Genomic DNA, 27,118 nt, shown 5'->3' with positions numbered 1-27,118 from the left:
TATTTTAGCCTTTCTTTTGAGTGTATGGTGGTTTCTGACTGTGATTTTTTTTATTTGCATTTCTCTGATGACTAATAATGTTGAGCAGTATTTTATGTGGTTGTTAGCCAGTTGTATATCTTCCTGTGTGAAGTTTATATTCAGGTCTTCTGTCCATTTTTCTAAATTGGGTTGTGTTTTTACTATAGACATGTAGGAGTTCGTCACGTATCTGAACACAAGTCCTTTGTCAGATATTTGATTTGCAAATATTTTTTCTCCAGTCTTGTCTAAACATTTTCCTGAAGGTGTTTTTTCACTGTTTGTTCGTTTTTTGTTTTTTGGTTTTTTTTGTTTTTTTTTTTTGAGATGGAGTCTTGCTCTGTCACCCAGGCTGGAGAGCAGTGGCGTGATCTCAGTTCAATGCAACCTCCGCCTCCCAGGTCTCTATTTAAGTTTTCTTTTTTTTCTAGTGTCTTTTTTTTTTTTTTGAGATGGAGTCTTGCTCTGTGGCCCAGGCTGGAGTGAAGTGACACAATCTCCGCTCACTGCAACCTGTGCCTCCCGGGTTCAAGCGATTCTCCTGCCTCAGGCTCCTGAGTAGCTGGGATTACAGGCACACGCCACAATGCCCAGCTAATTTTTGTATTTTTATTAGAGACAGAGCTTCACCGTGTTGGCCAGGCTGGTCTCGAACTTCTGACCTCAGGTGATCCACCAGCCTCGGACTCCGAAAGCGCTAGGATTATAGGCGTGAGCCACTGCGCCTGGCCAGTAGTGTCTTCTTTGTTGTTATATTTACTCCTAGGTATTTTATGTTTTTTGACATTATGGGTAATGGATTTTTAAAAAATGTTTATTTTCCCATTGTTTGTTGCTAGTATACAGACATACCCCTGATCTAAGTTTACTTATGTGCTCTTTCTTTATTTTAATTTCTGCTTTCTTTTCTTTTCTTTTTTTTCTTTTGAGACTGAATCTTGCTCTGTCTCCCACGCTGGAGTGCAGTGGCACGCTCTCGGTTCACTGCAACCTCTGCCTCCCAGGTTCAAGCAGTTCTCCTGCCTCAGCCCCCCAGTAGCTGGGATTAAAGGCACATACCACCACGCCTGGCTAATTTTTACATTTTTAGCAGAGGTGGGGTTTCACCATGTTGGCCAGGCTGGTCTTGAACTTCTGAATTTAGGTAATCCACCCGCCTCTGGGATTACAGGCATGAGCCACTGCGCCTGGCCTCTCTCTTTAGTTCAGTGATTCCTTAGGATTTGCTATGTAAACAATCATGATATCTACAAATAGGGACAGTTTGACTTATGTTTTTACATTCTGTATGCCTTTTTGTTTATTTTCTTGCCTTACTGCACTGGCTGGAGAGACCTTCAGTACAGTGCTAAACAGAAGTGATTCTTGCCATGTTATGATAGGTGGAATGTTTTTGCCATTAAGTGTGAAGTTAATAGTGACAGATTGTTTGTTTCAGGTACTGAGCAGTACAGTGAATACACAGGCTATGCTGAGACATATCGTTGGTCCCGGAGCCACGAAGATGGGAGTGAAAGGTGAGTCTGTTTCTGCCTTCAGTATTTCATGGCTAAAAGCAAAGGAATTTGGGCCTGACCCTCACACACTCTCATTCCGTCTACTTGTATTTCAGCAAGTGAACTTAAAAAGAAAAAAGAAAAGAAGTCAGCATTACAGGTTCATTGGCATTGAAAACACTATTACCATCTTCTTGTACCAAAGGGAAGAACAGAGAAGATAAAACCAAAAGTCTAAAGCAAAGACAAAGAGGGACAGAATTCTCTACAGTTCTTTACCTCTGAGCTACAATCAGAAACCGTGGAGGTTAAATTCCATGTTTAAATCTGAGTAGAATAGGTTCTAATTAGAGCTTAAAGCCTTTGACCAACTTATTAAGTTATCTTTAATTTTTCTGTGAAATTAGGTGGAGGAAACCTATGTTGCGACAGTTGACCTAATGCCACAAACCAGTTGATGGCAGAACCTGCGGTGTGCTTTGCTGCTCCTGTCTCCTGTGTCTTCTTGAAATATAGTCTTCTACTTTGACATTCTTACTTCTAGTTAACCAGAGAAAAAATTTTGCAGAAATGCTACCTGAAAGCTTGTGGGGTTTTTTGTTTTGTTTTGTTTGTTATTTGATGAGAAAACCATTGTGGCAGAAAGAATCGGCTCTTGCCCACGTGCCGCAAATTTATTCCTCATAATGTCTCAAGTCCATCCTCTGCTTTCTTTCTATTTTGTTTAAAATATATGGTTGCAACAAACATCTATGTAGATGTTTATTCCTGATAATTATTTACAAACCAGCATGAAGATTTCTATTGTTGGTTTTCAGTTTGAAAAGTTGCTTGGCACAGCAATATATGCAAGTTTATAAAGAGATTAAATATTTGGGATTTTACATGTTTCCAAAATTATCATCTCAACCAGTCCTTTCTATTTCCACAGGCAACATGGTATTGTCTGCTTTGATGTCTTTGTTATTTTAAAAATAGTTTCTCACAGTCAGCAATTGAGCACAGTAGGTAGAATGCTGCACTGAATTATTTCACATTTTTGTAATACTTCTTAGGATTTTTTTTTCTGGACAGTATATAGTGATGTTACAACCCCAGTGATTTAAAGCAGATGTCTCAAAGCAAAGGAGGAATGAGCTTTTGTCAGGATGCAAGTGCCATGTCCTTAGTATTAGAGGAAAACAAAGAACTAGATTCCTTTTGTTTGCCCCCAAATCCTTTAACCTCTGAGACTTACTATAAATGATTTACTTGTTTACACTATGTCATTATGTTGTCTCTGGGTAATTTTTCATTTTACTTTTTAATGCCTGACAGTGCACACTGTATGTGCCTCAATCTAAAAATAAAGGGTGTTTCCTTTCCTTTCCTTTTGCTCAGACCTGCAGACACTGGTTTGTTTTTAATATTTTAACACAGCTAAAGTCTTGGCAACCTGACCCCTGAGAGGATTTTATTTGAGCGACTACCTGTTCCTTATCTTTTCTCCCCTTTCCATCCTGTCCCAGGGACGACTGGCAGCGGCGCTGCACTGAGATCGTTGCCATCGATGCTCTTCACTTCAGACGCTACCTCGATCAGTTTGTGCCTGAGAAAATGAGACGCGAGCTGAACAAGGCCAGTAACCTTATTTCTTAGTTCATCTGGCAGCTGTCATCTATTTACTTTCATTTTATTAATGCTGAAATTAATGCTTTCTGGTAATTCTTGCAGTGTCAGTATGTCTGCCCACAGCTCTCCTGATTTAATGGCTCTGTCAGCTTGTACAAGATGTACTTTCCATTTTGTAATTGTTTGATTCAAAGCTAAGGTTGCCAGATAGGCTGTTGCTTAGTTTTAAACCCCACACATGCATTTATCTCATCAAGTACCTTAGCTGCTATGGAACATTATCATTGTAAAACCATTGTAGAAACAAATGAGCTCTGAAAATTTTTTTCTCAGACCTGCGTAATGACATTTTCTCTACAAAGTATGCTATCAGGGTTAAAACAGAAAAACTGAAAAAGCCAAATCAAATGTTGTTCTATTTTAGGTAAGATTTATGATGGTATCTATTATTTTCTGTAATACTTAGTGCTGCCTACTATATTCATTTTTTTTCTTTTTTATTACAAAAGTATAAAAATGAGCCATACCTGTTGTTCAAATTTTCAGTATTGGCAACCATAATAAATAAACTCTGTTACACAGTAGAGAGCTGATTCTGTTCTCTGGATTTTGGGCCTTCCCAAAACAGCAGAGATTTTCTTTAGTTCCTCAAATTATTCACTCAGCAGAGATTTTCTTTTTTTTCTTTTTCTTTTTTTTTTTGAGATGGAGTTTTGCTTTTGTGGCCCAGGTTGGAGTGCAATGGCATGATCTTGGCTCACTGCAACCTCCGCCTCCCAGGTTCAAGCGATTCTCCTGCCTCAGCCTTCCAAGTAACTGAGATTACAAGTGCCTGCCACCACGCCCAGCTAATTTTTATATTTTTAGTAGAGATGGTGTTTCACCATGTTGGCCAGGCTGGTCTCGAACTCCTGACCTCAGGCGATCCTGCCCGCTACAGTCTCCCAAAGTGTTGGGATTACAGGCGTGAGCCACTGTGCCCAGCCTAGAGATTTTCTTTAGTTCCACAAATTATTCACACAGCCAAGAAGACTGACCCAATTCTGAAAATCATTCTTTCACTGCCATGAGTAGGATTTGGTTATGAGATTATTAGGATAATGAGGCTTGTGGTTTTACATGGCTATACATGGTGTGCCAGTTCCTATACAGACTTCTGAGAATAATAACAGTGATCTAGACAGACTTTTACTACACTTACAACTTAGTAGATATTTTGAACATAATTAAGTATCTTATATCCTGATCTATTTGGGAGAATCTAATTTATTGTTGAACATGTTCTCGTATGTATAATTTTTAAAATTATTTTAATGTTTAGAGTTCTCAAATTTTATAAAATGTTTGAAGAATAATGCACTATTTTTTAAAGTTCAACTTACATAACAGATATCATTTATTTAAAAATGAAAATAAAAAGTAATCCTTCAGAAAAGCTATCCAGAAAGACTGGCCTTTAGTGTATCAACAGTTCTAAAGTTCTCTCCTACCTGACTCTGAAAGTCAGAGATTTGCCTGTACTGAAGATTTTTTTTGTTTTTTTTTTTTTGAAGCAGGGTCTTTGTTGCCTAGGCTGGAGTGCAGTGGCATGCGCGATCACAGCTCACTGCAGACTCTCAACCTCTCTGGGCTCAGCCTCCTGAGTAGCTAGGAGTACAGGTGTGCACCATCACACCCGGCTAATTTTTCTTTTTTAGATACACTGGGTTTCACCATATTGCCCAGGCCAATTTCAAACTCCTGGGCTCAAGCGATCTCCTCCCCGTCGGCCTCCCAAAGTGCTGGGATTATAGGCATGAGCCACAACGCCCTGCCTGAAAAGTATCTTTTACTAGTAATTGGATACATTTTAAATGTAAGCCTATTTTCAATGTTCCAAACTCTTGCCTTAAAGCAGTTGTCCCCAGTACCATGATGTTTTTAGGATAGAGCATATCGAGTAGAATAAGATTTATCTTTAAATTTTCATGAGGTGCTACTTACCTAAACATGTATATGTGAATTTGTCACATGGTCAAGAGGACATTTATATAAGCAGTAGGTTGTTGGAGAGAAATATGGAAAAGGAAAGTAGAACCAAAATGTGTTTAGCCACAGTTAATACATTAATACAAACTTCCCTATTTTATGAATGAACTCTATACTCCCACATATACTTTTCTATGAGAACTGGATCATTCACTTTTAGAAGTTATCCTCAACTATGATCTTTTAAGAAGGTAACTTTGGGCATAAGTCTTTTTTAAAATTGCCAGGTCCAGTTGATTCTCTCTGCACTTACTTGTGTATCACCAACCTTCAGTTTGCCCATCCTCAAAGACACCAGAAATTTAAAAGATATGTGTGAATAGGTTGTTAGTTGTAAATATTGGCAACATGGAAGAACATTTATTTATAGAATATAGAGTCTTAATGAGGGGCATTTTATACAAAGAATAAGTCTTTAAGTAACCTGGCAACAGGAGTTTTATTTCATTAGGAGTTGGCAGCAGTCAGTCACACTGCCTTATGGAAGTGTCTCAAAAATATTTTGTTAAATGACTTGACTGATAATTAAATAACTTTTTTTTTTTTTTTTTTGAGACAGAATTTCACTCGTTGCCCTGGCTGGAGTGCAATGGCGTGGTCTCAGTTCACTGCAACCTCCGCCTCCTGGGTACAAGTGATTCTCCTGCCTCAGCCTCCCCAAGTAGCTGGGACCAGAGGCATGCACCACCACACTAGGCTAATTTTTGTATTTTTAATGGAGATGGAGTTTCATCATGTTGGCCAGTTTGTCTCAAACTCCTGACCTCAGGTGATCTGCCCAGCTTGGCCTCCCAAAATGCTGGGATTACAGGCGTGAGCCACCACGCCTGGCCTAAATAACTTCTTAGACAATGTTAATTTAGGTTTTTGAGGTAAATATTTTAGAAGTTACATAAGTACATTATCTTAAGTCACTCAATATGTCACAAAATGTTATATATTTCCTAAATGTTCTTCAAGTGCTCAATAAAGCCTAGTAAATTGAGTGTCAAATCAAGTTTGGGACAGATGAAGCCATATGAAGCAGATGGGTTAATTTTTGATGTATAGTGATGCAGTTCTACATTCATTTTCAACCTGCAATTATTCATGTCAATATGCAATAAAGTCTAATTTATAATTCATAAAAGATTCTTTTCAGTCAAATGCAGGTGGAATTTTTTTTTCAAATTATACAGATAACAATAGTAAAAGTAATTATTGCCGTTAAATGATTGCTTACTCTCTATGAGGCATTCTACTTAGTGCTTTAAATGCAGTGTCTAATTTAGTCCTAACCACTCAGGGAGTCATAACTATTTTTCTTCTCTCTCATTTAGAGACAGTGAGTTCACTTCTTAGGAAGTTGAGTAATTTGTCGCAAGCCAGGTCACATAGCTGGCCACTGACCAAACCAGGGCTCAAATCCAGGCTCCCCTGACTTCAAATCTTTTTTTTTTTTTTTGAGACAGAGTTTCACTCTTGTTGCCCAGGCTGGAGTGCAATGGCATGATCTCGGCTCATTGCAACCTCCACCTCCCGGGTTCAAGCGATTCTCCTGCCTCAGCCTCCCGAGTAGCTGGGATTACAGGCATGCACCACTACTCCCGGCTATTTTTGTATTTTTAATAGAGACGAGGTTTCTCCATGTTGGTCAGGCTTATCTCGAACTCCCAACCTCAGGTGATCTGCACGCTTCGGCCTCCCAAAGTGCTGGAATTACAGGCGTGAGGCACTGCGCCCAGCCAAATCATTTTTTAAAAATGTAAATCCTCCACATAGAGACTACTATAACTAGGTCTGACCTTCTAGACTTTTTATGGTTCAAACTTAAATCATTGAGAATATTTCTGCTTTTGGAATAGTCTCCTACATACTTATGCCTGAATCACTCTTGTTTTGTGATCATAAACTTCTGCTGTGAGCAAGGTACCTGTTAAATGCTTTTCTCAATATGTTTTTCTGTTTGATATAGTTTTTCAAGGAAATTTGAGGGTTCCCCACCAGTGAGACAAGGAAATACCTCAAGTGTAATAGAGCCTATCAACACATGGACTAACTTTGAGAAAGCACCTAGTTCAGGGCCTGGCACATGGGAAGGCATCTGATAAATGTGTGTTCTTTTATTCACTGATATATTCCAAAAAATGTGTTATTTTAACAAGGAATTAGTTTTTTAATTCTTTCACTGAAAAAGGAAAAAGCAGTAAATGATTTTGTTAAATGTCATTGGCAACTTAATCAGAAACTAATCCAAACAACTTTAGGCCTTCTAAATTAAAGCATTTGTCCCTTACTAGTTACATTTACCTATTAAAATTGACTTAAGAATTTTGGTTATGAGCAGCAGGAATCTCACATAAACTGACAGTACAACTTGGAGACAATGTTTAATATTTTATATCTCATGTTTTACAAACTTTTAGAGCAGAAGTCTGTGTTAAATCACTTTAGAGATGACTTGCACAATTCTGCTTGTGTGTGTGTGTGTGTGTGTGTGTGTGTGTATGCATGCCAGAGAGAAAGGAGGAAAAGAAAAAAAAAACCACATTTTTCTAAGCAAAAAAGCAGTAAGACCAGTTTTCACCGTCAGAATTCAGTATGGATCTGTGAACTCTGGGGACCTGTTTGCTACTTTTAAGCATTACTCACCAGTTAATAATTGAAAAGCCAATCCTACAAAGTGCTTTCCAGGCCTCTGGAAAAGGTCTGCTCCATCCAGGCTCCACCGGTCTTATTGGACCCACATCGTGACCTGCAAGTAGAGTTGGTTTTTAAAGGAGGGAACCAGTCTCCTTTTATCTAACTGATACTGTGAAGCAATGTTTAATCCTGTGAGAGATCAGCTGGGTGTCATTCTAAAGGAGTATTATTTTAGGGTTAGAAAGATTTATGACTTCAGCTTGTAAAAGTGGCAAATAGCGCTGCAAGAGAAGAAAGAAATCACTTGTGAAAAGTTGTATTTGCCATGTTAGGTAGGATTTTAGGTAGGATTAAGTAATGAATATGTTTTGTGGAGCTTTCTGAATCTGAAATTGAACAAGGTGGAGAGATAGAAATCATCCCTATTTACCTTTTTAAAAATTGATCTGTTTATTGATGTTTTTGTTATTATTCACCACCATATTTGGAATAGGACTGTTATTAAACCAAAGCCTGAAAACAAAACCAGTCAGTATTTGCTGCTGATATTCCTAAGAAGTTCAGCCTCTGAGCACTTACAGTCTTTTCATAAAATATGTGTCACTTTACTTTTCAAGAATGTTCAAAATGTATCATTTGTAGTGGGTTTTCCCTTAAGTTTCCCAATATATAGAATCAGAATAACAATTAAATACATAACCCAATCTTGGATTTTATACATCAGGAAACTAAGATCTGCATACTTCTTTCATTTTATATATTGCATTTTAGAATAGCAAAAACAATGTATTAATGTTATAATTATTTTAGGGATAAAGTCTAATCTCAGCTACTCGGGAGGCTGAGGCAGGAGAATCGCTTGAACCTGGGAGGTGGAGCTTGCAGTGAACTGGGATCACACCACTGCACCCAGCCTGGGCTAAAAAAAATAAAAGTCGTAAGAAATCACAGAATATTAAAAACCTCAGAAAATCAGTATCAATATCCACTGTGTATTAAGTTAAAGAAGTATAGTACATTGATTTCATATAAATGAGTAACTCTTTAGGAACAATAATTATTAAATTATTCTAGGAAATAGAATAATGTATTTACATGATAATGAAAGACATCTTTTAAGTAAAATCATGCATCACTTAAAGATGGAGATATGTTCTGTGAAGTAGTCACTGTGCACATGTCACTTTACACAACCTAGGTGGTATAGCCTGCTACTCACCTAGGCTAGATGGTATGGCCTGTTGCTCCTAGACTGCAAACCAGTCGAGTATGTTACTGTACTGAATACTATAGGCAGCTGTGACACAACGGTAGTATTTGTGTCTTAAACATAGGGCAGGTACTATGAAAATATGGTATTATAATCTTATGGGACCATTGTCATGTTTGTGCTTCGTTGTTGACTGCAACATCACTATGCAGCATGTAACTGTCTATCTGCTTGGGCCTTCTAAAATTGATATTGAAGCCAAAGATCTTACTTAAGTGTAAAATCTTATACATCAGTTTGTGCCAGACTATTTCCCTGGATACCATTTCTTTCCTGGGCCTCATTTTGGGCCTGTAGACTTTTATACCAGTTTTGTTTGGTCTCTTTTCCGTTTTCTTTCCTTCTTTCCTACATCTTTATCATTACCATTTCCTGGTTGGTCTCTAGTTTTTAATTCTAGGTACTAATATTTTCATCTTTCTTCTCAATACGCCCCTTTGCAACTTCAGGACTCCCAAATTACCTTTATGTTCGCTGTCTTCTTCCCTTCCCATCAAAACTCATTCCAAGAGAGGGTTGTTCATTGGTATCTTCTGCTTACTATCCTGAGGTCTCAGTGCTTCCTTTTTCTTTTCCCCCTTCTGAGTTGTTTATTAGTAAAAATAAATTGCTCTGTCATTGCAGATTGTCAGGGCAGGGTATGGCTAGAGTTCAAGCTGGCTTTCTTTTATTCTTGCAGCTTTCTGATCAGTCTTCGCAAGTACTCTTGCTCTGGGTGGGGGAAAAACAAACGCATTTGCCAATATAGAGCTTTTGAGAACTCCTAGTGCCTTTCTCTATGGAGTGAGAACTTGGCAACTCTTTTAAGGTCTCTATCCTTATCTCATCTTTGTTTCTTTACCAGAGGAGTTCAATTCCTACTCATAAAAGGAAGGGTCCCCTGATTCAAGGCTCTGCCCTGGTCTCCAGCACTTAAGGCATCCTTCTTCCTAGAGAAGGGAGAAGCCTGGGCTGACCTTCCAAAGAGGGCTCAGGGCAGCATACTACTGCTGTCTTATTTCTGACCTTACAAATGCTTGCTTCTTAACAGAATAAAATAATTTTGTATTTAATCATTATAACCAGTTATTATAATTTCTATGTAATTTTATCATTTAATTTTTATCTGATTAATATTTTTTGGTGGCGGGGGTGGGGGATAGAGTTCACTGTCACCCAGGCTGGAGTGCAGTGGCGCCATCATGGCTCACTGCAGCCTAGACCTCCCAGGCTCAAGCAGTCCTCCCACCTCAGCCTCCCAAGTAGATGACACCATATTGCCCAGGCTGGTCTCAAACTCCAGAGCTCAAGTGATCCTCCCACTTCAGCCTCCCAAAGTGCTAGGGTTACAGCCATGAGCTTTTAAAGATTTGATCTAAACACTGAATGAGGTTTATTTTCAGTTTCATGGTTTGTTTTTATGGCCATTTTTCAAGATAGATAATTTTCCAGGAAAATTGGATAATATTTTATACTAGATTTTGCTTCTAATAATTTAAATGTTTCAAATTCTCAATCATTAGGCCTTAGTTTCACTAAGCTATTTTTGGACATTGAAGTAAAGTTAACCCAGTTATTTAGAGACAGCAGTAAGAAAGAAACTAAAACCATCCTGATAGTATAAAACAGAGAAATGAACTAGGAATCTGAGGAAGCCTTCTTCTCTCTAGGCATGTTAGAAAATTCTGACATGAAACAAAGCAGCAAAGTTATGTTTATTCTTCCAGAGGGTTTGTTTTTTCCCTTGTTTGTTAATGACACAGACTATCTTTCAAGAGCCTATTCAAAACAAATGGAGTTCTTAGATTTTTTTTTACCTGAAAGAGATTTTCAGAAGCTCCATGCATCTGACTATGCAGGTAATTTGTGAGCGCTTGTGTAAGCTCTATACCACAGTGTTGAATAATGATCTGGTACCAACTTATAATTAATATCTGTCAGGATTTACAGTCTAGGAGGGTATGGAAGGAATAGCCTTGTTAATCCATCGAGACAGTCTCTAAAATAAATTTTTATACCTTTGTGGAAACTTCAAAGAACAATTTAATATATTTCTATGTGTGGGTTTCATAGAAGCATCTTTCTTTATCCTTGGTTTTTCTCTGGGAACATTTGTCAAGATCATTCTTTTAATTGTATTTGCTATTATATGTGAGCTATATTTTAGGCTTCGTTTGGAACTTGAGAACCCAGGGGAGTTTTGCTTTGCTGCTGTATTAAACCTGTTACAGTCTGATCACTTCAGAAAATAAGAATTTAGAAAGAAGGCACAAAGACCAACTAGCTGACAGGAAAGAGGTGGAAATCAGGAACTCTGGGATCTTACACAATGGTCTTCTCATATAGAAAATGAGCTGTTCATTTAATTAATACTTAGCCAGCATCCTCAGAATATATTGTACTTTTCTCAGATTACTGGCAAATTTTTAAATATTCTAGCTTAAAACAGAGCTGTGAAACTAGAGAATCTTAGAGCCAAAAGGCACCTTAAAGGTTATTTCATAAACAGGTATAGGAATCCCTTCTATAGATAGTTGCTTGCTCTTTGTTAAGTATTTCATTAGCAGGAAGCACATTTATTAATCTAATCTCCATAACTCAGAGACAGAATGCTGAGGAGGCATAATAGTGACCCTTTGCCTGATTAAAAAAATAGTGATTAAAGCCTTCAAAGAAAAAGAAAACTGCTCTAACAAGTCCCTTTCCTGGTGATTTTTCCTAGTAGTTTATAATTGGGATCCTATTAGTTCTTGAAATATCTCTGCTATTTTCATTTCTGTTTGTTTGAAGTGGAAAAGTAAATTGGGACCTATATTAGTTTAAGGGATTTTATTTGCTTAGCATTCAAACAAATAAATATTAGAATTTATCATTTCTTAGTCTCTTCCTTGCATAATCCCGGGTTTTTTTCTCCCTTCCTCCCTCTTTGTTTTTCCCTCTATTTTGGCCCCTATGGAAAAAAAAAATGAGAAATTGAACATAAGCTTGATAATGGACACTGATCCTAGTACATCAGTCAGAAACACTGTTAGTGTCTAGGCACTCACAGGCTTCGATAATTCTTTTATCCTGCAGGCTTACTGTGGATTTCTCCGTCCTGGAGTTTCTTCAGAGAATCTTTCTGCAGTGGCCACAGGAAACTGGGGCTGTGGTGCCTTTGGGGGTGATGCCAGGTTAAAAGGTAAGTTGTTGTAGAGAAGGATAAAAGCATTCTGCCCACAGAAAAAAGTTAGTCCTTCAAGCCAGATTTCTCATGTCCTGTCATGAGACCACAAAAATCTAAGAGAAAAGGAAAAGGAATATTTAACACTATTTTCTTTTTTCCTATTATGCTTGAAGGAATTCTTATTTCATTTACCATTTTCCTTCAGTGGTTGCTTATCACTTTGATCCCCCAGACACAGTATTTTGTTGAATATTGAAAGGTTGGCAGGAGGAGAAGAGCATATAATGACTGTGAAGTTTCAAACCTGAGCTTGCACTTTCCTCCACTGGAGTGATTTTTATGGACAGTTATTTCACTGACTCATTCATCCACCAAATTTAATAGCACCTCTGCCACTTTCTAGGCACAGTGGTAGGCTCTGAGATACAAAGATGGAGAAGATGTGATTCCTGCTTTGGAATTCACAGTCCAGCATATGAGAGAGAGGCAGTATGAGACTGATGCAGTACATGGGAATGAGTGCTGTAGTGGAGGCCCACGGGGCTGTGGGAGCACAGCCTGGGAGAGCTGCATGAATGGCACAGATAGGAGGCATCTGGATGTCCAAGAAGCAGAAACATTTCTTACGTGTTATTGTTTGTGGTAGGAAATTCACAAAACCCGATCAACAAAGCTATTGGCCATTTACTACATTGACATTTTTTCAAAGTATCAGTTATAGAAAATAATACTATATCATTACTTAGGATGATTATTTTTCCATTTCATCCCAACTGGTCTGACACCACCTGGGTGTACTGCATTGCAAATCTGACACTGACTACCTGGAGTAATTGCAGATCTCGCCTATTAAGGACAGAGTCCACAAGACTGCCCCCACTTCAGACTCCATCCACAAGTTTCAGGGGGATCCCCAGGCCACTCACATTTCTGTCCAGCTGGTTACTATTCTAGGAGGTTCCCATGTCCCCACCTCAGGTTCCATAATTCACTAGAATGACTCACAGAACTCAGAAAAAAGTCCTGTCCTTACCACTGCAGTTTTATTATAAAGGAGACACATAAAGCGAAGCCTAGAAGGGAAAGCAGAGCTTCTACAACCCTTCCCCTTAGTGTCAGGGCACCCCACTCTCCTGATACATCAGTGTGTACGCCAGTCAGGAGGCTGCACTGACCTTTGGTGACCAAAGATTTCATTGAAGTCTCATTCTCTAGGCATGATTGATTAAATCATTGGCCACATGATTGAGCTCGGTCTCTGCCCTCCCCTGACTCCCGGGTGTGCAATCTGAATCGCCTCATTAGCAGAACAAAGGCACCAGCACTCAGGAAATTCCAAGGGTGTTTGAAGCTTCTACCAGGAACCCAAGATGGCATGCCAGAAAAATTCTTTTTTATACCACAGTTACAAAGTAGCAAGCAATAAAGCAGACATAAAACAGCCAGCTGGCCTTAATAGCCGAACTATATTTAGATAAAATTCATCTCTTTGAGAATACTTGAGTCTGTCATAATGTAACTGCTTTTCCCCTCATCAGTAAAATGCTTCTTAATATTTTTATAAAAATGACACATTTATTACTATTTTTTTAATCTAGAAAAATACCATGAAGTATATAAAAATCACTAGAATTCACTGTCAGCATTTGGTGGCCATCCTTCAGGTCATCTCAGTAGCAATCTATGTAACTGTTGATGAAGTGACACCCTCTATTCTATTCTCCAGCCTCCTCCTTTTAGAAAGTCTGCAGTCTCATGGATAGTTTTCAACTATCCATCTAACAAATGTAGATCTACTGAGTACTCAGCATTTGTTAGTGGCTACACAGTATTCTGTTGTATGCACATATGTACCATAATTTATTTCACAGATTCTCCATTCACAGTTTGTTTTCATTATATTATAAGCAGTACTACAGTGTGTAGTACAATTATATATATTATGTGTAATTATCTTCTTAAGGTAAATTCCTAGAGGTGAGATTAATGACTCAAAGAATACGTATACTTCATTTTGATCCTTGTAGATTTCACTCTGAAAGGTGATATCAATTCACATTGTCTTCCTCACATGAACAGCATCACCAAGACAGGACTTTGTTACTCTTTTTCATTTCTCTGAGGTTCAACAGTTTTCATGTTTATTGACTATTTGTTTGTTTTGTGAATTGCTTTTTCATGCCTTCTGCCCATTCATCTCTTTGGAAGTAGTTTGATTTTATCACTGGCTAGTAATAACTCTTTATATATTAAAAAATATTAATTGTTTAACTGCTACATATTACAAACATTTTTCTGCTTCTTCATTTATTTCAACCGATCAGGCTGAAGTTACTGAGTTAGCTTATATGTCTTCACATTTTTGTGGTGTGCTTATAAAGATCTTTCCTGTCTCTTTATGCTAAAGACTTTCACCTACATTTTCTTCAAATTCAAAGACAAAAACTGCTTGGTGCTATTTTCAGTGTTTGAGGAAACCTGTTTTTCACTCTGGGCTTATTGATCTTACTACAGATACTTTTTTCCTGTCTTTCTCTTAAGTAAAATGAATGACTAGATTCAAGTCATCAATCCAGAAGCTAGGTCTGCTGTAAGCCATGGTCATTTGTGATGGACAGTTTGGAAAGCTTTATAAATGTGTTCACTTCTTTTCCTTTTTTCTTTTTTTCTGGCTTAAAAGCCTTTCAGACTGCAGCTGTGCTTGCTCTGGTGACTATCAAGCATAGTAGTCTAAGATTTCCATTATATAATTCATTTGCTCAACTATTGAGATTTAAATTTTGGAGTAACTGTGACATTTCCCTCCCCTTCATTAGCCTAAATATTCATTAAAAATTTAGAACGAGTCATAATGGGGAATTGTTTACTAAACTATGATGCTAAAAAAAGAAAAGAAATTATAGTACATTTATGCAATAAAATATTATCCTTCCTTTAAAAACCATTATAGAAATGTGTCTGCTGACAGGGAAAGATGGTTTTGGAATATTGACAAATGGGAGAAATACCCAATGTATGCCATATAAACCATTTTAAAATTAAATTGTGAATATAAAATATCACACACAAATTTGAAGTTCTCTATGTTCATCTGTTTATGTGCCAAGATTAACTGTGGTTGTTCTCTAGTGGGTGATACACTTTTTGTTTTGTTTTGTTTTGTTGGGGTTTTTTCATTTTTTATTGTAATAGAGATGGGGTTTCACTATGTTGCCCAGGCTGGTGTTGTGATTACACTTGTGAGCCACCACACTTGGTCAGTGATGTTTTATACTTTATTTTTAATCTGCATCTTTTTTATTTTGAGCATATATTGTTTTTGTAACAAAAAAATCTTATAAAAAATGTTCATGGTGGGTAACATGGGCAGGTATAAATCCTTAAACTTGTATTTCTTTAATTATTAATAGAAATAAGGCTAAGCTGAGCATGATGGTATGCACCTATAGTCCCAGCTACTTGGGAGGCTGAGGTGGGAGGAATGTTTGAGCCCTGAAGTTCAAGGTCAGCCTGGGCAACATAGTAAGACCACATCTCTTACAAAAAAAGAAAATTAGAAAAGAAAGAAGGCAAATTTTTTTTTTAATTTTATTTTGAGACGGAGTCTTGCACTGTTGCCTGGGTTGGAATGCAGTGGCACTATCTCGACTCACTGCAGCCTCCACCTCCTGGGTTCAAGCAATTCTCCTGCCTCAGCCTCCCGAGTGGCTGGGATTACAGGTGCCTGCCACCACACCCAGCTAATTTTTTGTATTTTTAGCAGAGACAGGGTTTCACCATGCTGGCCAAGCTGGTCTCGAACTCCTGACCTAGTGATTCACCTGCCTCAGCTTCCAAAGTGCTGGGATTACAGACATGAGCCACCGCGCCCGGCTGGGAAAATATTTTTAACATGCTTGTTACTTAATTGTACATGAGTTTTGTGTTTTACCACAATTAGTTGTTTGTTTGTGTAAGATACAGGGTCTTATTGTGTCACCCAGGCTAGAGTGCAATGGCGTGATCATAGCTCACTGCAGCCTCGACCTCCTGGGCTCAAGGGATCCTCCTGTTTCAGCCTCCCAAGTAGCTGGGACTGCAGGCATGCGCTACCATGCCCAGCCTCACAATTAGTTCTGAACTGCTTTAATTGTACATTACTTTGACAACTATTAAGAGAACATTTTTAATATATTAGTTCATTCAATAGACAGTTTACTAACAACATTCTTCCTCAGGGAGCCAGTGGCCCTAGGAGCCACAGGCTAGGAGAGAAGGGACTAGGGGGAGATGGAGGGGCTTTGGGCCTGGCTCCAGCAGCAGCCAGTGGCCTCCTGCATGCCTGTGATACCAAAGGGGCTCCCTGTGGTCTCCTACCTGACCTGCATTTTTCTGAGCACCTTGTGGAAGCTCATGTGAAAGCTTTTGAGCCAGTGCAAGCTCTACTTATTTCTGGTGTTCCTAACTGTTCCAAAGTGACCCCCTCTTTCATACTTGGCTTTTAACATTTCATTGAAGTTTTAGCTGATTTATTCCTACCCATTTGTGTGGTGACCACCTCTTTCTCCTGTTACTTTCAAACATAAAACAGTTCATGTGTTTTATCTTCTCAGAGGGGTTTGTCACCCTTTGGTTGCCTCGAAAACTCAGCTCTCCTATAAACTCAGAAAAAGTCATAATTTTGTAGATTACAACATTTGGCCTTTTCTCATGGTTGGGGTAGAAGCAGCTTTTTTTTTTTTTAAGCTTTCTACATCTCGTCTCAGCAGAGATTTTTCCGTGGGGGGCTTCTGCCTCAAATGTACCACCAGACCCTAGGCATCCATGAGAATTTTAGGAGATAGATAACTTAAAATTATCTCAGTGGTTAGTTTGTTAAAAATTTTGCTTTTATCTCATGTCTAATTTTATTACATTGTAATCAAAGAATGTAGATAATACTATTTCTACTTTTTGGTGTTTCTTGAACTTCTCTTCATAACCTAACATAGTCAATTATTGCAGACATGTTGGCACTTGAAAAGGTGTCTCTGAAAAGTATAAGATTTACTCTTTTGCTGTAAGATTCTATACCTTTTAGGTCAGACTCTGTCCTTGTGACTTCACTTGCTTATTTTGTGAAGGAATTGAGTACTACTTTAACATTCCTTCTTCTGTTGTGCTTTTGTAAATTTCTCCTAGCATTTCCTTTGCTGTCTACTTACAAGTTTGTCCAACTTGCCTTATTTTGTTGTTGTTTTTGTTCTGTTTTGTTTTGTTTTAGGTGCTTAGCAGCCTGAAGCTGTGGTTTTTAGTTTCTCTCTCTAGTGGTAAGCAGAAAAGAGGGATGAGGAAAGGGCTTTACTGGCCCAATCAGGAACAGAAACTAAGAACCAATGACTGTATTCTCTCCCTTGGACTTCCCCGTATATGTTACCTGACCTGTAAACAAGTATGCCATTGCCAGTTTACTATCATTAAAAGGTGTCTTGTTGCATTTTTTGCATTTTCTTTTCTATCCCCATTCCCTACCTTCAGTACCTAAAAGTGACTTGCAAATAAAATATGCTCGATGAATTTCTATTTAACAAATTTATTCAGTAGCTTCTGTGTGCCTTTAATTAATCTTGGGCTTTGCACATTTTTCTGTTCTATCCCCATTCCCTACCTTCAGTACCTAAAAGTGACTTGCAAATAAAATATGCTCAATGAATTTCTATTTAACAAATGTATTCAGTAGCTTCTGTGTGCCTTTAATTAATCTTGGGCTTTGCACATTTTTCTGTAACGGTCTGTCTGTACCTGGCCAATTACTTCGGTCCCTTGTAAGATTCTACTCCAGTGGTAACTACTCCAGAAAGACCTCATTCCCTTCCACCAGAAAAGTTCTGTATTAGGATTCTTTTGGTTGAAAGAGACACTAATGTAGCTTATGCCTTCCACCTAAAAGGGGACTGTTGCTTGACGTGGCTGAGAAAAGCAGGATAGAGTTGGCCTCAGGTATGAGTTGATCCTAGAATCAGGCTCTCCCTCTGTTTGTGTTGGTTCCTCTCCTGCCTGCTTCTTTCAATATAATGGCCTCATTTTCATCTGTCTCCATCAGATTATCTCTGCCTGACAGGAACCAGGACCAAATAGTTCCAGTCTTGCAACCCTGCAGTTGCAAGGTTGACCCTTGCAACTGAGTGACCCAAGAAGAAAGGAGGACTCCTTAGTTTTAAAATGCCACAAAAATACTCTAATTTGACCAACTGGGATTACTTCTCATCCCTTGGACCAAATTGTCATAGCGAGGGAATCAAGAAACACAAGACACATCCCCTAATGAGATTTAAAGGATTTCTAATTTATTTCCATGACATATGTATATTAAGTGAAACGTTTCTGAGATATAGAAACTTTTTATACATTTCTTTCAGACCTTATGTCCATTTATATCAAACTTAAATAATGTCTTTACTAGTTATTTTGTAATTTTGGAATCAAGATAGTTAAACTCCAGAAAGACCATTTCTCTAGAAAAAGAATTTAGACAGTGCTGATATGTCATTTTCTACCATGCCGTGATTGGCCTAGACTAGCCCTTTGAGAGTTTTATAGGAAGTGTGGTTATGGAGTTGGGGAAAGGGTGACTTCCAACCAAAAATGGAAGGTAGGAGTGTAGAGCATTGGATCAGGTCACCTCATTTGTCTACCACAGGCTCCCCATCACTTTGCTTTCTTCTGCCAGAACAGATCACACTCTCTGGGTCTCTCCCAGCCTTGCTCAGGAAGATTACTTTCTTAACATTTCTGTATTATCCTTTTTTGTGGCCCCAGTGCTGAGAATGGGGTCTTGCATGATAATGTGCATTCAAAGGTGTCTGGAGCAAGTATGTATTTCTTACAGGTTGAGTATCGCAAATCTGAAAATCCAAAATTCAAAATGCTCCAAAATTTACCAAAAGTTTTTGAGTGCATGATGCTCAAAGGTAATGCTCTTTGGAGCATTTCAATTTCAGATTTTCAGATTTGAGATGCTCAACTGGTATTGCAAATATTACCAAAAAAACAATGAAATCCAAAACCAATCTGGTCCCAAACATTTCAGATGAGGGATACTCAACCTGTGTCAGCACCTCAGAAATACTGCTGAGTTAGTGGACTTGGAAAATGGCTTTAGGAATTTTTTTAACTATCTGTGAGCTGGGATCAGCCAGGTTTAACAGTCACTGCATTTTCTCTTATGGTTTGCACAGTTACCCTTCCATTTATTGCCCCTCTTTTAAGAATGAGAAACCAAGGTTTATAGACAGCTAATAAACCTGTCCCAAGGGAGCAGCTAGCAAGTGTCAGAACCAACATTCAAACTTGGCCCCATCTTCTTAAAAACCAATGTATGTTCATTACTATTGTTGTTATTATTAGTTGAGAACATATTGAGTGCATACTATGTTCTAGGAATTGTACTAAATATATTCTTTACCTGTATTAGCACACAACAACCTATTTAGGTAAGTTTTCTTTTTTGTCTGTATAGGGGCAACAACTGAGGCATCGAGAGGTAAATTAGCCTAGAGTCATACAGATAGCAAGTGGTAGTGCCAGGATTCAAACCAGGATTGAAGCCCTTGTGTGCTTTTGTTATTTAATCCGTATTAGCTGCAAGCTCTGGATCTGGATCTAGATTTGGGAGTTACCATTCTAGAGATGGTGGCTGCATTCTTGAAGAGAGAGTGTATTTAAAGCAGGTGAGAGGACCAAAGATTGAGCCATTAGTAACATCCATAGTGGAAAAGGAGGGAGTGTCAAGATTTAAAACAGTAGCCAGAGGACAAGACCAGTTGGAGAATAAGAGTTGGCCTCGAAGAGTGCTCTGTGGTAAAAACAAGAAGTGAAATGCTTTTGTGACTGGTGAGCAAAGCTGAGCTCTCAGGGTACCAAAATGTGAGAGCTCACAAAGTGAGCTCAGTAGAAGGACGTGCGTAGTACTTTCAAATCTGTACTATTTTGGCCTACTTGACAGCATGCATTTAAATCGTTTGAATAAACAATGTAAAGACATTTCTCTGGCTGGCATGTGGTAAGGTCTGCTTGGAGTTGACCAGAGTGGATTGCCACAGCAGCCCAGAAGCAGTGGGCGAGGGCATGCGTTCTTGAGTTGGTGTCCCAGTCAGCTCCACCACTTTCTGGCTGTGTGACCTGAGACAAATTACGTAAACTTTTGATGCCTAAATTTCTTTATTTTCAATATGGAAATAATAATTCCCTTGTTGAGTTTTTGTAAGGAATCCTGAGGTAGTGTTTGTAAAGCTCCTAGAACAGTGTTCAGCGTGCTATAAGAGCCCAGTGTTAGCAGTTGTTACCAATATTACATGCTGGTGGCCTCACACCACACTTGTGGTGTGAGTATCAATCATCTTACCCATTTTGTGCTTGGTCCATTTGTTGCAACAGGACACTATGAATTGCTTTTTATGTTATTCATATTTATTTGTATTTTTTCATAGCTTAACATTGATGCCAAAAAGAAAATTAAAACCAAGCTCCCTGCAGGTTAATTTAAGTGATTATTTTGGCACATAGTTGTGCTTGAAGTTAGAATTTGATGTTTTTATATCATACTTGGAATCAGTCCACATACTCTAATAGACTTGTGATTTATTCTCATCTAACTTTTGATGCAAGAGAGTTCACTTAAATCATGAAGCATAATTGTGTAGATTTGCAAAGATCTTGGGGGTGTTGTAGACAAGGAGGCCTGAAGACAGTGATGTTTTAAAATAAACTTTTGTCAGTGTTTACTGATGTATCTAGGATCGAGATTATCTTTCTGGAAATTTCATTTATGTATGTATAGTCTAGCATTCAATGGAGGGAAAACAATTATAACAGTGATTATGGATTTCTAAACTCTGACAGAATCTTCAGGGAGCATCTGATTTAACTCCATGGTGTAGTTGAGAAAAATGAGGCCCAGAGAGTAACTGGCTAAAGTCACAGAGCTAGATAGCTGGCAGAAGGCTGAAGATAGAACTTAGATCTCCTGCCTCCCAGTCCTAACTAGTCTAACACGTGCTTATGGTACAATATGTACTCAAATAGAAATGGGTGTGAAATCAAGAATGTAATGTGAATTGGTTTTACTTTTTGATTTTCTCTTAATATAAAATAAATTCTATAAAAAGATAAATTTTAAATGTTTTTCATTAATACTTCATTTTCACAAATGGCAAATGAATAGAGATCTAGTAGGAAATAGGATGAAAAAGACTCTTCTTTGGGTCTCTGTCTTTTTTAATAGTAAATACTTAAAGCTAAATTTTAATTTTCAGTAAAAGGTAAGAGATGGTACTTCTTGGTCGAGAAAGATGATGATTCATTAGTTCCCATTTTTATGTGTAGTTTAGGTTAATTAGGAACCTTTTGAAATAGGGTGTATTGAAGCTTTAATGTATGCGTAAGTTGGTTGAGCAGTTTTAATTAAAACTTATCTCTATTTTGAAGTTAATTACTTTCAATACTCTGAGATTAATGAGGCATAGTCATGGCACCTCCCATGTTGTGGGTACTCAATAAATATTAGTTTGGAAATAAGGACATACTTTGATGGTATTTTAGGATCTTACATATATTATGTCATAGATTCTTTCCCAAATCTGGGAAATACTCAACGATATCAAATTTTACTGGTTCAACTTAAAATTTTTTCTTCCTATGTAATTTTTATAACTTTCTATTTAAAAATAATTTCAAATTTATAAAAATAAAAATACACACTTTATGTATGCATATATATGTATACACATGCACATAATCTTTTTCTGAATTATTTGAGCTTAACTTACATATACTATGCCCTCTTTCCTAAATACTTCAATGTATATTTCCTAAGAATAAAATATAAATACATAGTTATTAAATTCATAAATGTACACTGATATTTACTCTTTCATCTATATTCTCATTTTGTCAGATGACCTAATAAAGCCCTTTCTAGCCTTTTTCCCCTCTAGCACAGGGTCCAGGGTCAGCTACTGCATTTAGTTGTCATGTTTGTTAGCCTCCTTTTGAATCGAGAATATTTCCACAGCCTTTTTTTTGTCTCTTATGACATTGATGTGTTTAAAGAATACAACGTTCTTTGAGTTTGTCTGCTGTTTCCTTGTGATGAGGTTGAGGTTATGCATTCTCTGTCAGAATGCTGCGTCAGTGACACTGTCAAGAGGCACTTGATGGCCATCTGACACTACTGGTGATCTTAATTTTGATCACCATGTCAGGCTGTTGCCCAGTTTCCCCACTGCAGAGTTGAGGGTTTTTTTCCTCCCTTGTAACTAATAAGCAATCTATAGGAAAACAAAGGCAAAATTTTCCCTAGATTTAGCATCTGTTAATGATTCTTGCCTGACCTTTACCACAATGGTTGCAAAGAAAGGATGTTCCTATTCTAACACCCCAACCACACTTACCAGTTAGTCTTTGGCTTTCTCTTGTGGGGAAGAGCTAGCCCTTCTGTTTTTTGTTTCGTTTTGTTTTATCCATTTGAGCACTACTTTACCTTCTGGTATAACAAAATATTTTGAGGTCATCTTGTACCTTTCTTGTCCAAACTATAGCATTAAGCACTTCTTGAGGAATCTAGTTCCATTTAGGGGGAATGATGGTAGAGACCAAGATTTGGGTGCTGAGTGTGCTCATTGCTACTGTGGTGTCTCCCTTTTGGCCCTTTTAGCAGACAGAGCTAGGAAATATATATGTACATACACACACATACACACACACACACACAGATACACATATTTTCGACATCATGAGTATACACCAATGCCTTCCATTTCAGTCCGTCCTCACACAGTTCTTTTTTGTCTTCCTCCATTCCATTTTTGTGTGTCCCTCCTTCCATAGTGAGACACCAGTTCCCAGCAGCATCAACACATTTATTCATTTGCTCATTCCTCTAATACAGTTCCAAATAGTTTCAGAGTTGCTTCACCTCTACTACTATGGTAAGCAAACCTTGTAAAAAGAGTTGGGAGTTTGTTTGCAGTTCTCTCCTGGCCTAAGACCATATATTATGGTCTTATGGACTTATATAAGTCATATATTGTCTTTGTAAGTTACTTGGTTCTTTCTTCCTTTTCTTCTTCCTTTCCCTTCAGTGTAGTTATGTTATTTATTTGAACTAAAATTACGCTCATTTGTTTTAGTTTACCTTCAATTGTAGGTTTCGCCCCATTCCCATTCTTAGTATTTTAATTTTAATTTGTAAATATGTAGAATATTAACATGCTGTCAAAAATCAAAACTATAAAAAGATACCCTCTTTGGCCAGGCACATTGGCACATGCCTGTAATCCCCACACTTTGGGAGGCCGAGACGGGCAGATCGCTTGAGGTCAGGAGTTCAAGACCAGCCTGGCCAACGTGGTGAAACCGTGTCTTTACTAAAAATACAGAAATTAGCCGGGTATGGTGGCAGGCTCCTGTAATCCCAGCTACTTGGGAGTCTGAGGCAGGAGAATCGCTTGAACCCGGGAGGCAGAGGTTGCAGTGAGCTGAGATCACACCACTACATTCCAGCCTGGGTGACAGAGCAAGACTCCATCTCAAAAAATATATATACCCTCTTTAATGTTTTAATTTGATTCCCATTTTCCCTTTTATGAAGTAAGAGATCTATAACTAGCAAAAGGGCATTTATTGTAACTGTATTCAATTTTGTGGTTATTTAAAATAAATCCTGTCTATTGAGATTGTAACGTAACTAAATTTTCGGAAACATACTTCAGGCTCAGTGATTTGTAACTTTGATTCCTGGAGATAGTAGATCTCGATTGTTTTTTCATTCTTATAACACACCAGAGAGTAACTCTCCAGTGTTTTCAGGAACTCTGCCTCCTGTTCTGCAGTGGCCAGTGGAGGTGGGAGTGCAGGAGGGACGCAGGTGTGCTCCCCAGCCCATTTTGAGAACTCCTGCTGTGGGATTAAGGAGAACATTAGAACCTCCCAAATGTGCCTATACAAAAGACCAGTGGCTGTGTGATAAGACACAGCAATTATATCAAGTAAGCAAACACAAAAAATTTTAGTTCCAGATTAATAGAAGCGAATATAAATACCACCTTAGTCCCATGGTTTGCAGCTTCCTTTATTTGTGGTTCAGCAAAGGTGCCTGTGTTGGAATTCTATAGTTTGACGATATTCTTGGCAGCATGTCTGAAAAGCCACACAACTAGATGATTTATGTCCATCCTGTGTTCCCCATTTCTTTTTTTTTTTTTTTTTGAGATGGAGTCTTGCCCTGTTGCCCAGGCTGGAGTGCAGTGGTGTGATCTCGGCTCACCTGCCATCTCCACCTCCCAGGTTCAAGCAATTCTGCTTCAGCCTCCCGAGTAGCTGGGATTACAGGCGCCTGCCACCACATCTGGCTAATTTTTTGTGTGTGTGTGTATTTTTAGTAGGGTTTCACCATGTTGGCCAGGCTGGTCTCGAACTCCTGACCTCAGGTGATCTGCCCGCCTCAGCCTCCCAAAGTGCTGGGATTACAGGTGTGAGGCACCGTGCCCAGCCTTGTGTTCCCCATTTCTAATGCCATGTATACTAGGTTTATAAATCTTTAATCTAGGATGAAGCTGTGGCACACCAGCTGGTAAAGAGCTAAAGGCATCTAGGTGGAAAATGTCATGATATAGCTGTGTCTTTTCTCTTCACCTCAGCCTTAATACAGATACTGGCAGCTGCTGCAGCTGAGCGAGATGTGGTTTATTTCACCTTTGGGGACTCAGAATTGATGAGAGACATTTACAGCATGCACATTTTCCTTACTGAAAGGAAACTCACTGTTGGTAAGTAGGAGATACTCTTGACACTTGGTATCTAGATGGATTGTACACCATTCAGTGGCAACACTTGCTAAATCTGGATGAATCACAGTGGGTATGAAGAAACAAAAGCATGGCTCTAAGCAGGAAGGACAAAGCTCTCGGAGGGGCAGCATTTGCAGAGTCTTTTTGTTCTGGCAGAGTTTCATCCACAGTCTTGATAGGGTATATCAGCTTACTAAAGTAAGGTCAAGAAGCTGGAGTTAGTGTTCATTTTTACTTTTGTGTCTATAAAAATCTAAAATGGGAAAGATGAATGAGGGTAAGTTCAGATCCACTGTCCTATTTCTCAGACCTGCCAGCGCTCATCCAGTGCGCTTGCTACCTCAGGAGCTAAGTGTATAACGAGGGCTGCCATGAACTCCCAGGAGGGTGCATGGACAGTGTACCATGTATAGCCTGTTGTTATCATGAGCAAAGAAGTTGTTTCTTCAAAGAGTTTTAAAAATTTTGTTTTAATTTATGTTGGGAAATCCTTTCAGGCATATGAAATTCATGCTGTATTTTCAAAAGCCAAGTCTGAGCATATGCCATTTAGTTTAAGATAAAACTGGAGTGTTCTTTCTAAGTTTTTTTCAATTACATACTTTAACGTGCCTCTGGTCTGACCTTTTGCTCTCCAGGAGATGTGTATAAGCTGTTGCTACAGTATTACAATGAAGAATGCAGAAACTGTTCCACCCCTGGACCAGACATCAAGCTTTATCCATTCATATACCATGCTGTCGAGTCCTGTGCAGAGACCGCTGACCATTCAGGGCAAAGGACAGGGACCTGAGGATCCAAGCAAATAGCATCTCCTCCCACCTCCCACCAGAGACGTCCTGTTTGAGCTGTCAGGTGTAATATATGAATTGACTTAAGTTAATATAAATGTGTATATAATCCACATTTGTAGTCAAGGACGCAATCTCTTCCACACATATGCAGTTGTCAGTTGGTACATCTAAACTCCCTCCATCCTGACTCACGTGGACTTAGATATGTTTTGTTTCTATTTTCTTCTATTTCAGTTTTCATTCTTTGATGTTTATTTCTTTTGTCCATCAGATCTCTTGTGAAATCCCATGGAAGGTTGTGCTCAGCCTATCGGGTCTTTTTCTTCCTGCCCATATATTATACCAGTTGCTTCTGCAGCCCGCAGATGCCAGTGATGCCAGGAAACAAGTTGAAATCCAGGAATCTCTTTAACTGATTTTGCTAAAAATCTCCCTGTGAGCCTTCCACTCAACTCTTAATATGCTTGCATTGTTTAAGTTTTTAAATTCTGAAAATTAATAATTAGGGTTTTTTTCATATATGTTGCATAATGCAAACCTCCTAGGTTAAAATAGTTTCTTTATTTAAGATAGAATAATTTCTAGAAATTGACCTTTTGAGGTATCACTTTTATCTATAATGGTTTGTCTGTCTTTTTTCCTCTGATCAGTTTTTTTTTATACCAGTTTTGGAGACTGGCTGAGATGAAAGGAAATGTGGAATAAAAGGAGGTTTTCCTGATGTGGTGTAAAGAAAACAGATTCAAGAGAATTGAAGATTTTTTTTGTTTCTTGATACTTTTTCTTTTTAAATTAGGACTAATGTTTCTTTTGTGGTGCTTGAGGCATATTCATATAACCAAAGTTTGAGAACTGGGAACTTCATGCTGATTTGTACATATTGAAGTTTCTCTGGTATTCAAAGGTTATATAGTGAATGAATTTTCATTAATAAATCACTTTGTCAGAAACTCCCATATCATCTATATTTTATATATGTATATATAAACATGCTCTTTAAGTGTGTCTATATGTGAGCACATAAAATCTAAATAAAATTGGACTGGTGGGAAACAATTAGGTTTAGGCATTATCTGGGTTCTGTTTAATGTCCTTTATCACAATTATGCATTTTTAAATCTGGCGACAAACATAAATAATAATGTCTTTCAGAGGTTAAAGTGAAAGCCAAAGCCTATCCTGTGTTAACCGAAAGTAGAATTTCATCACAGAAGCACTTACTACTCAGATTTCCAAAACAATCCTAAACCACCCTGTTGATGTTCTGGTTTACCATCAGCTGTCAGGAAACGCTAGTGGCGGTCAAATCCTATTCATAAAGCACT

General features: G+C 38.2%; 1 protein-coding gene and 1 long non-coding RNA gene across 8 annotated transcripts in view; one reads left to right on the top strand and one right to left on the bottom strand.

Annotated features, from left to right (window-relative positions):
• PARG (poly(ADP-ribose) glycohydrolase) overlaps positions 1–26,862 on the top strand; it is a 122,414-nt gene extending 95,552 nt beyond the window's left edge. For 6 of the 7 annotated variants that reach the window (XM_063727225.1, XM_054521832.2, XM_054521830.2 and 3 more), the window contains 5 exons: positions 1,460–1,538; positions 3,026–3,134; positions 12,103–12,208; positions 24,850–24,978; positions 25,638–26,862. In XM_063727225.1, the coding sequence (XP_063583295.1) occupies positions 1,460–1,538; positions 3,026–3,134; positions 12,103–12,208; positions 24,850–24,978; positions 25,638–25,792 (578 nt within the window). In that variant the 3' untranslated portion in view covers positions 25,793–26,862. 7 annotated transcript variants of the gene reach the window in all.
• On the bottom strand, positions 7,701–9,861 carry LOC134762043 (uncharacterized). Its single transcript, XR_010141517.1, has 2 exons — positions 9,512–9,861; positions 7,701–7,890 (listed from the first exon to the last, which is right to left on the bottom strand). It is a non-coding gene; the product is annotated as an uncharacterized LOC134762043 (long non-coding RNA).
• Positions 26,863–27,118: the final 256 nt, after the last annotated feature.

This window comes from Pongo abelii, chromosome 8, assembly GCF_028885655.2.
Source record: "Pongo abelii isolate AG06213 chromosome 8, NHGRI_mPonAbe1-v2.0_pri, whole genome shotgun sequence".
Lineage (NCBI taxonomy): Eukaryota > Metazoa > Chordata > Mammalia > Primates > Hominidae > Pongo > Pongo abelii.
Note: the sequence above shows the minus strand (reverse complement) of the source record. Positions and strands in the feature narration are given on the sequence as shown.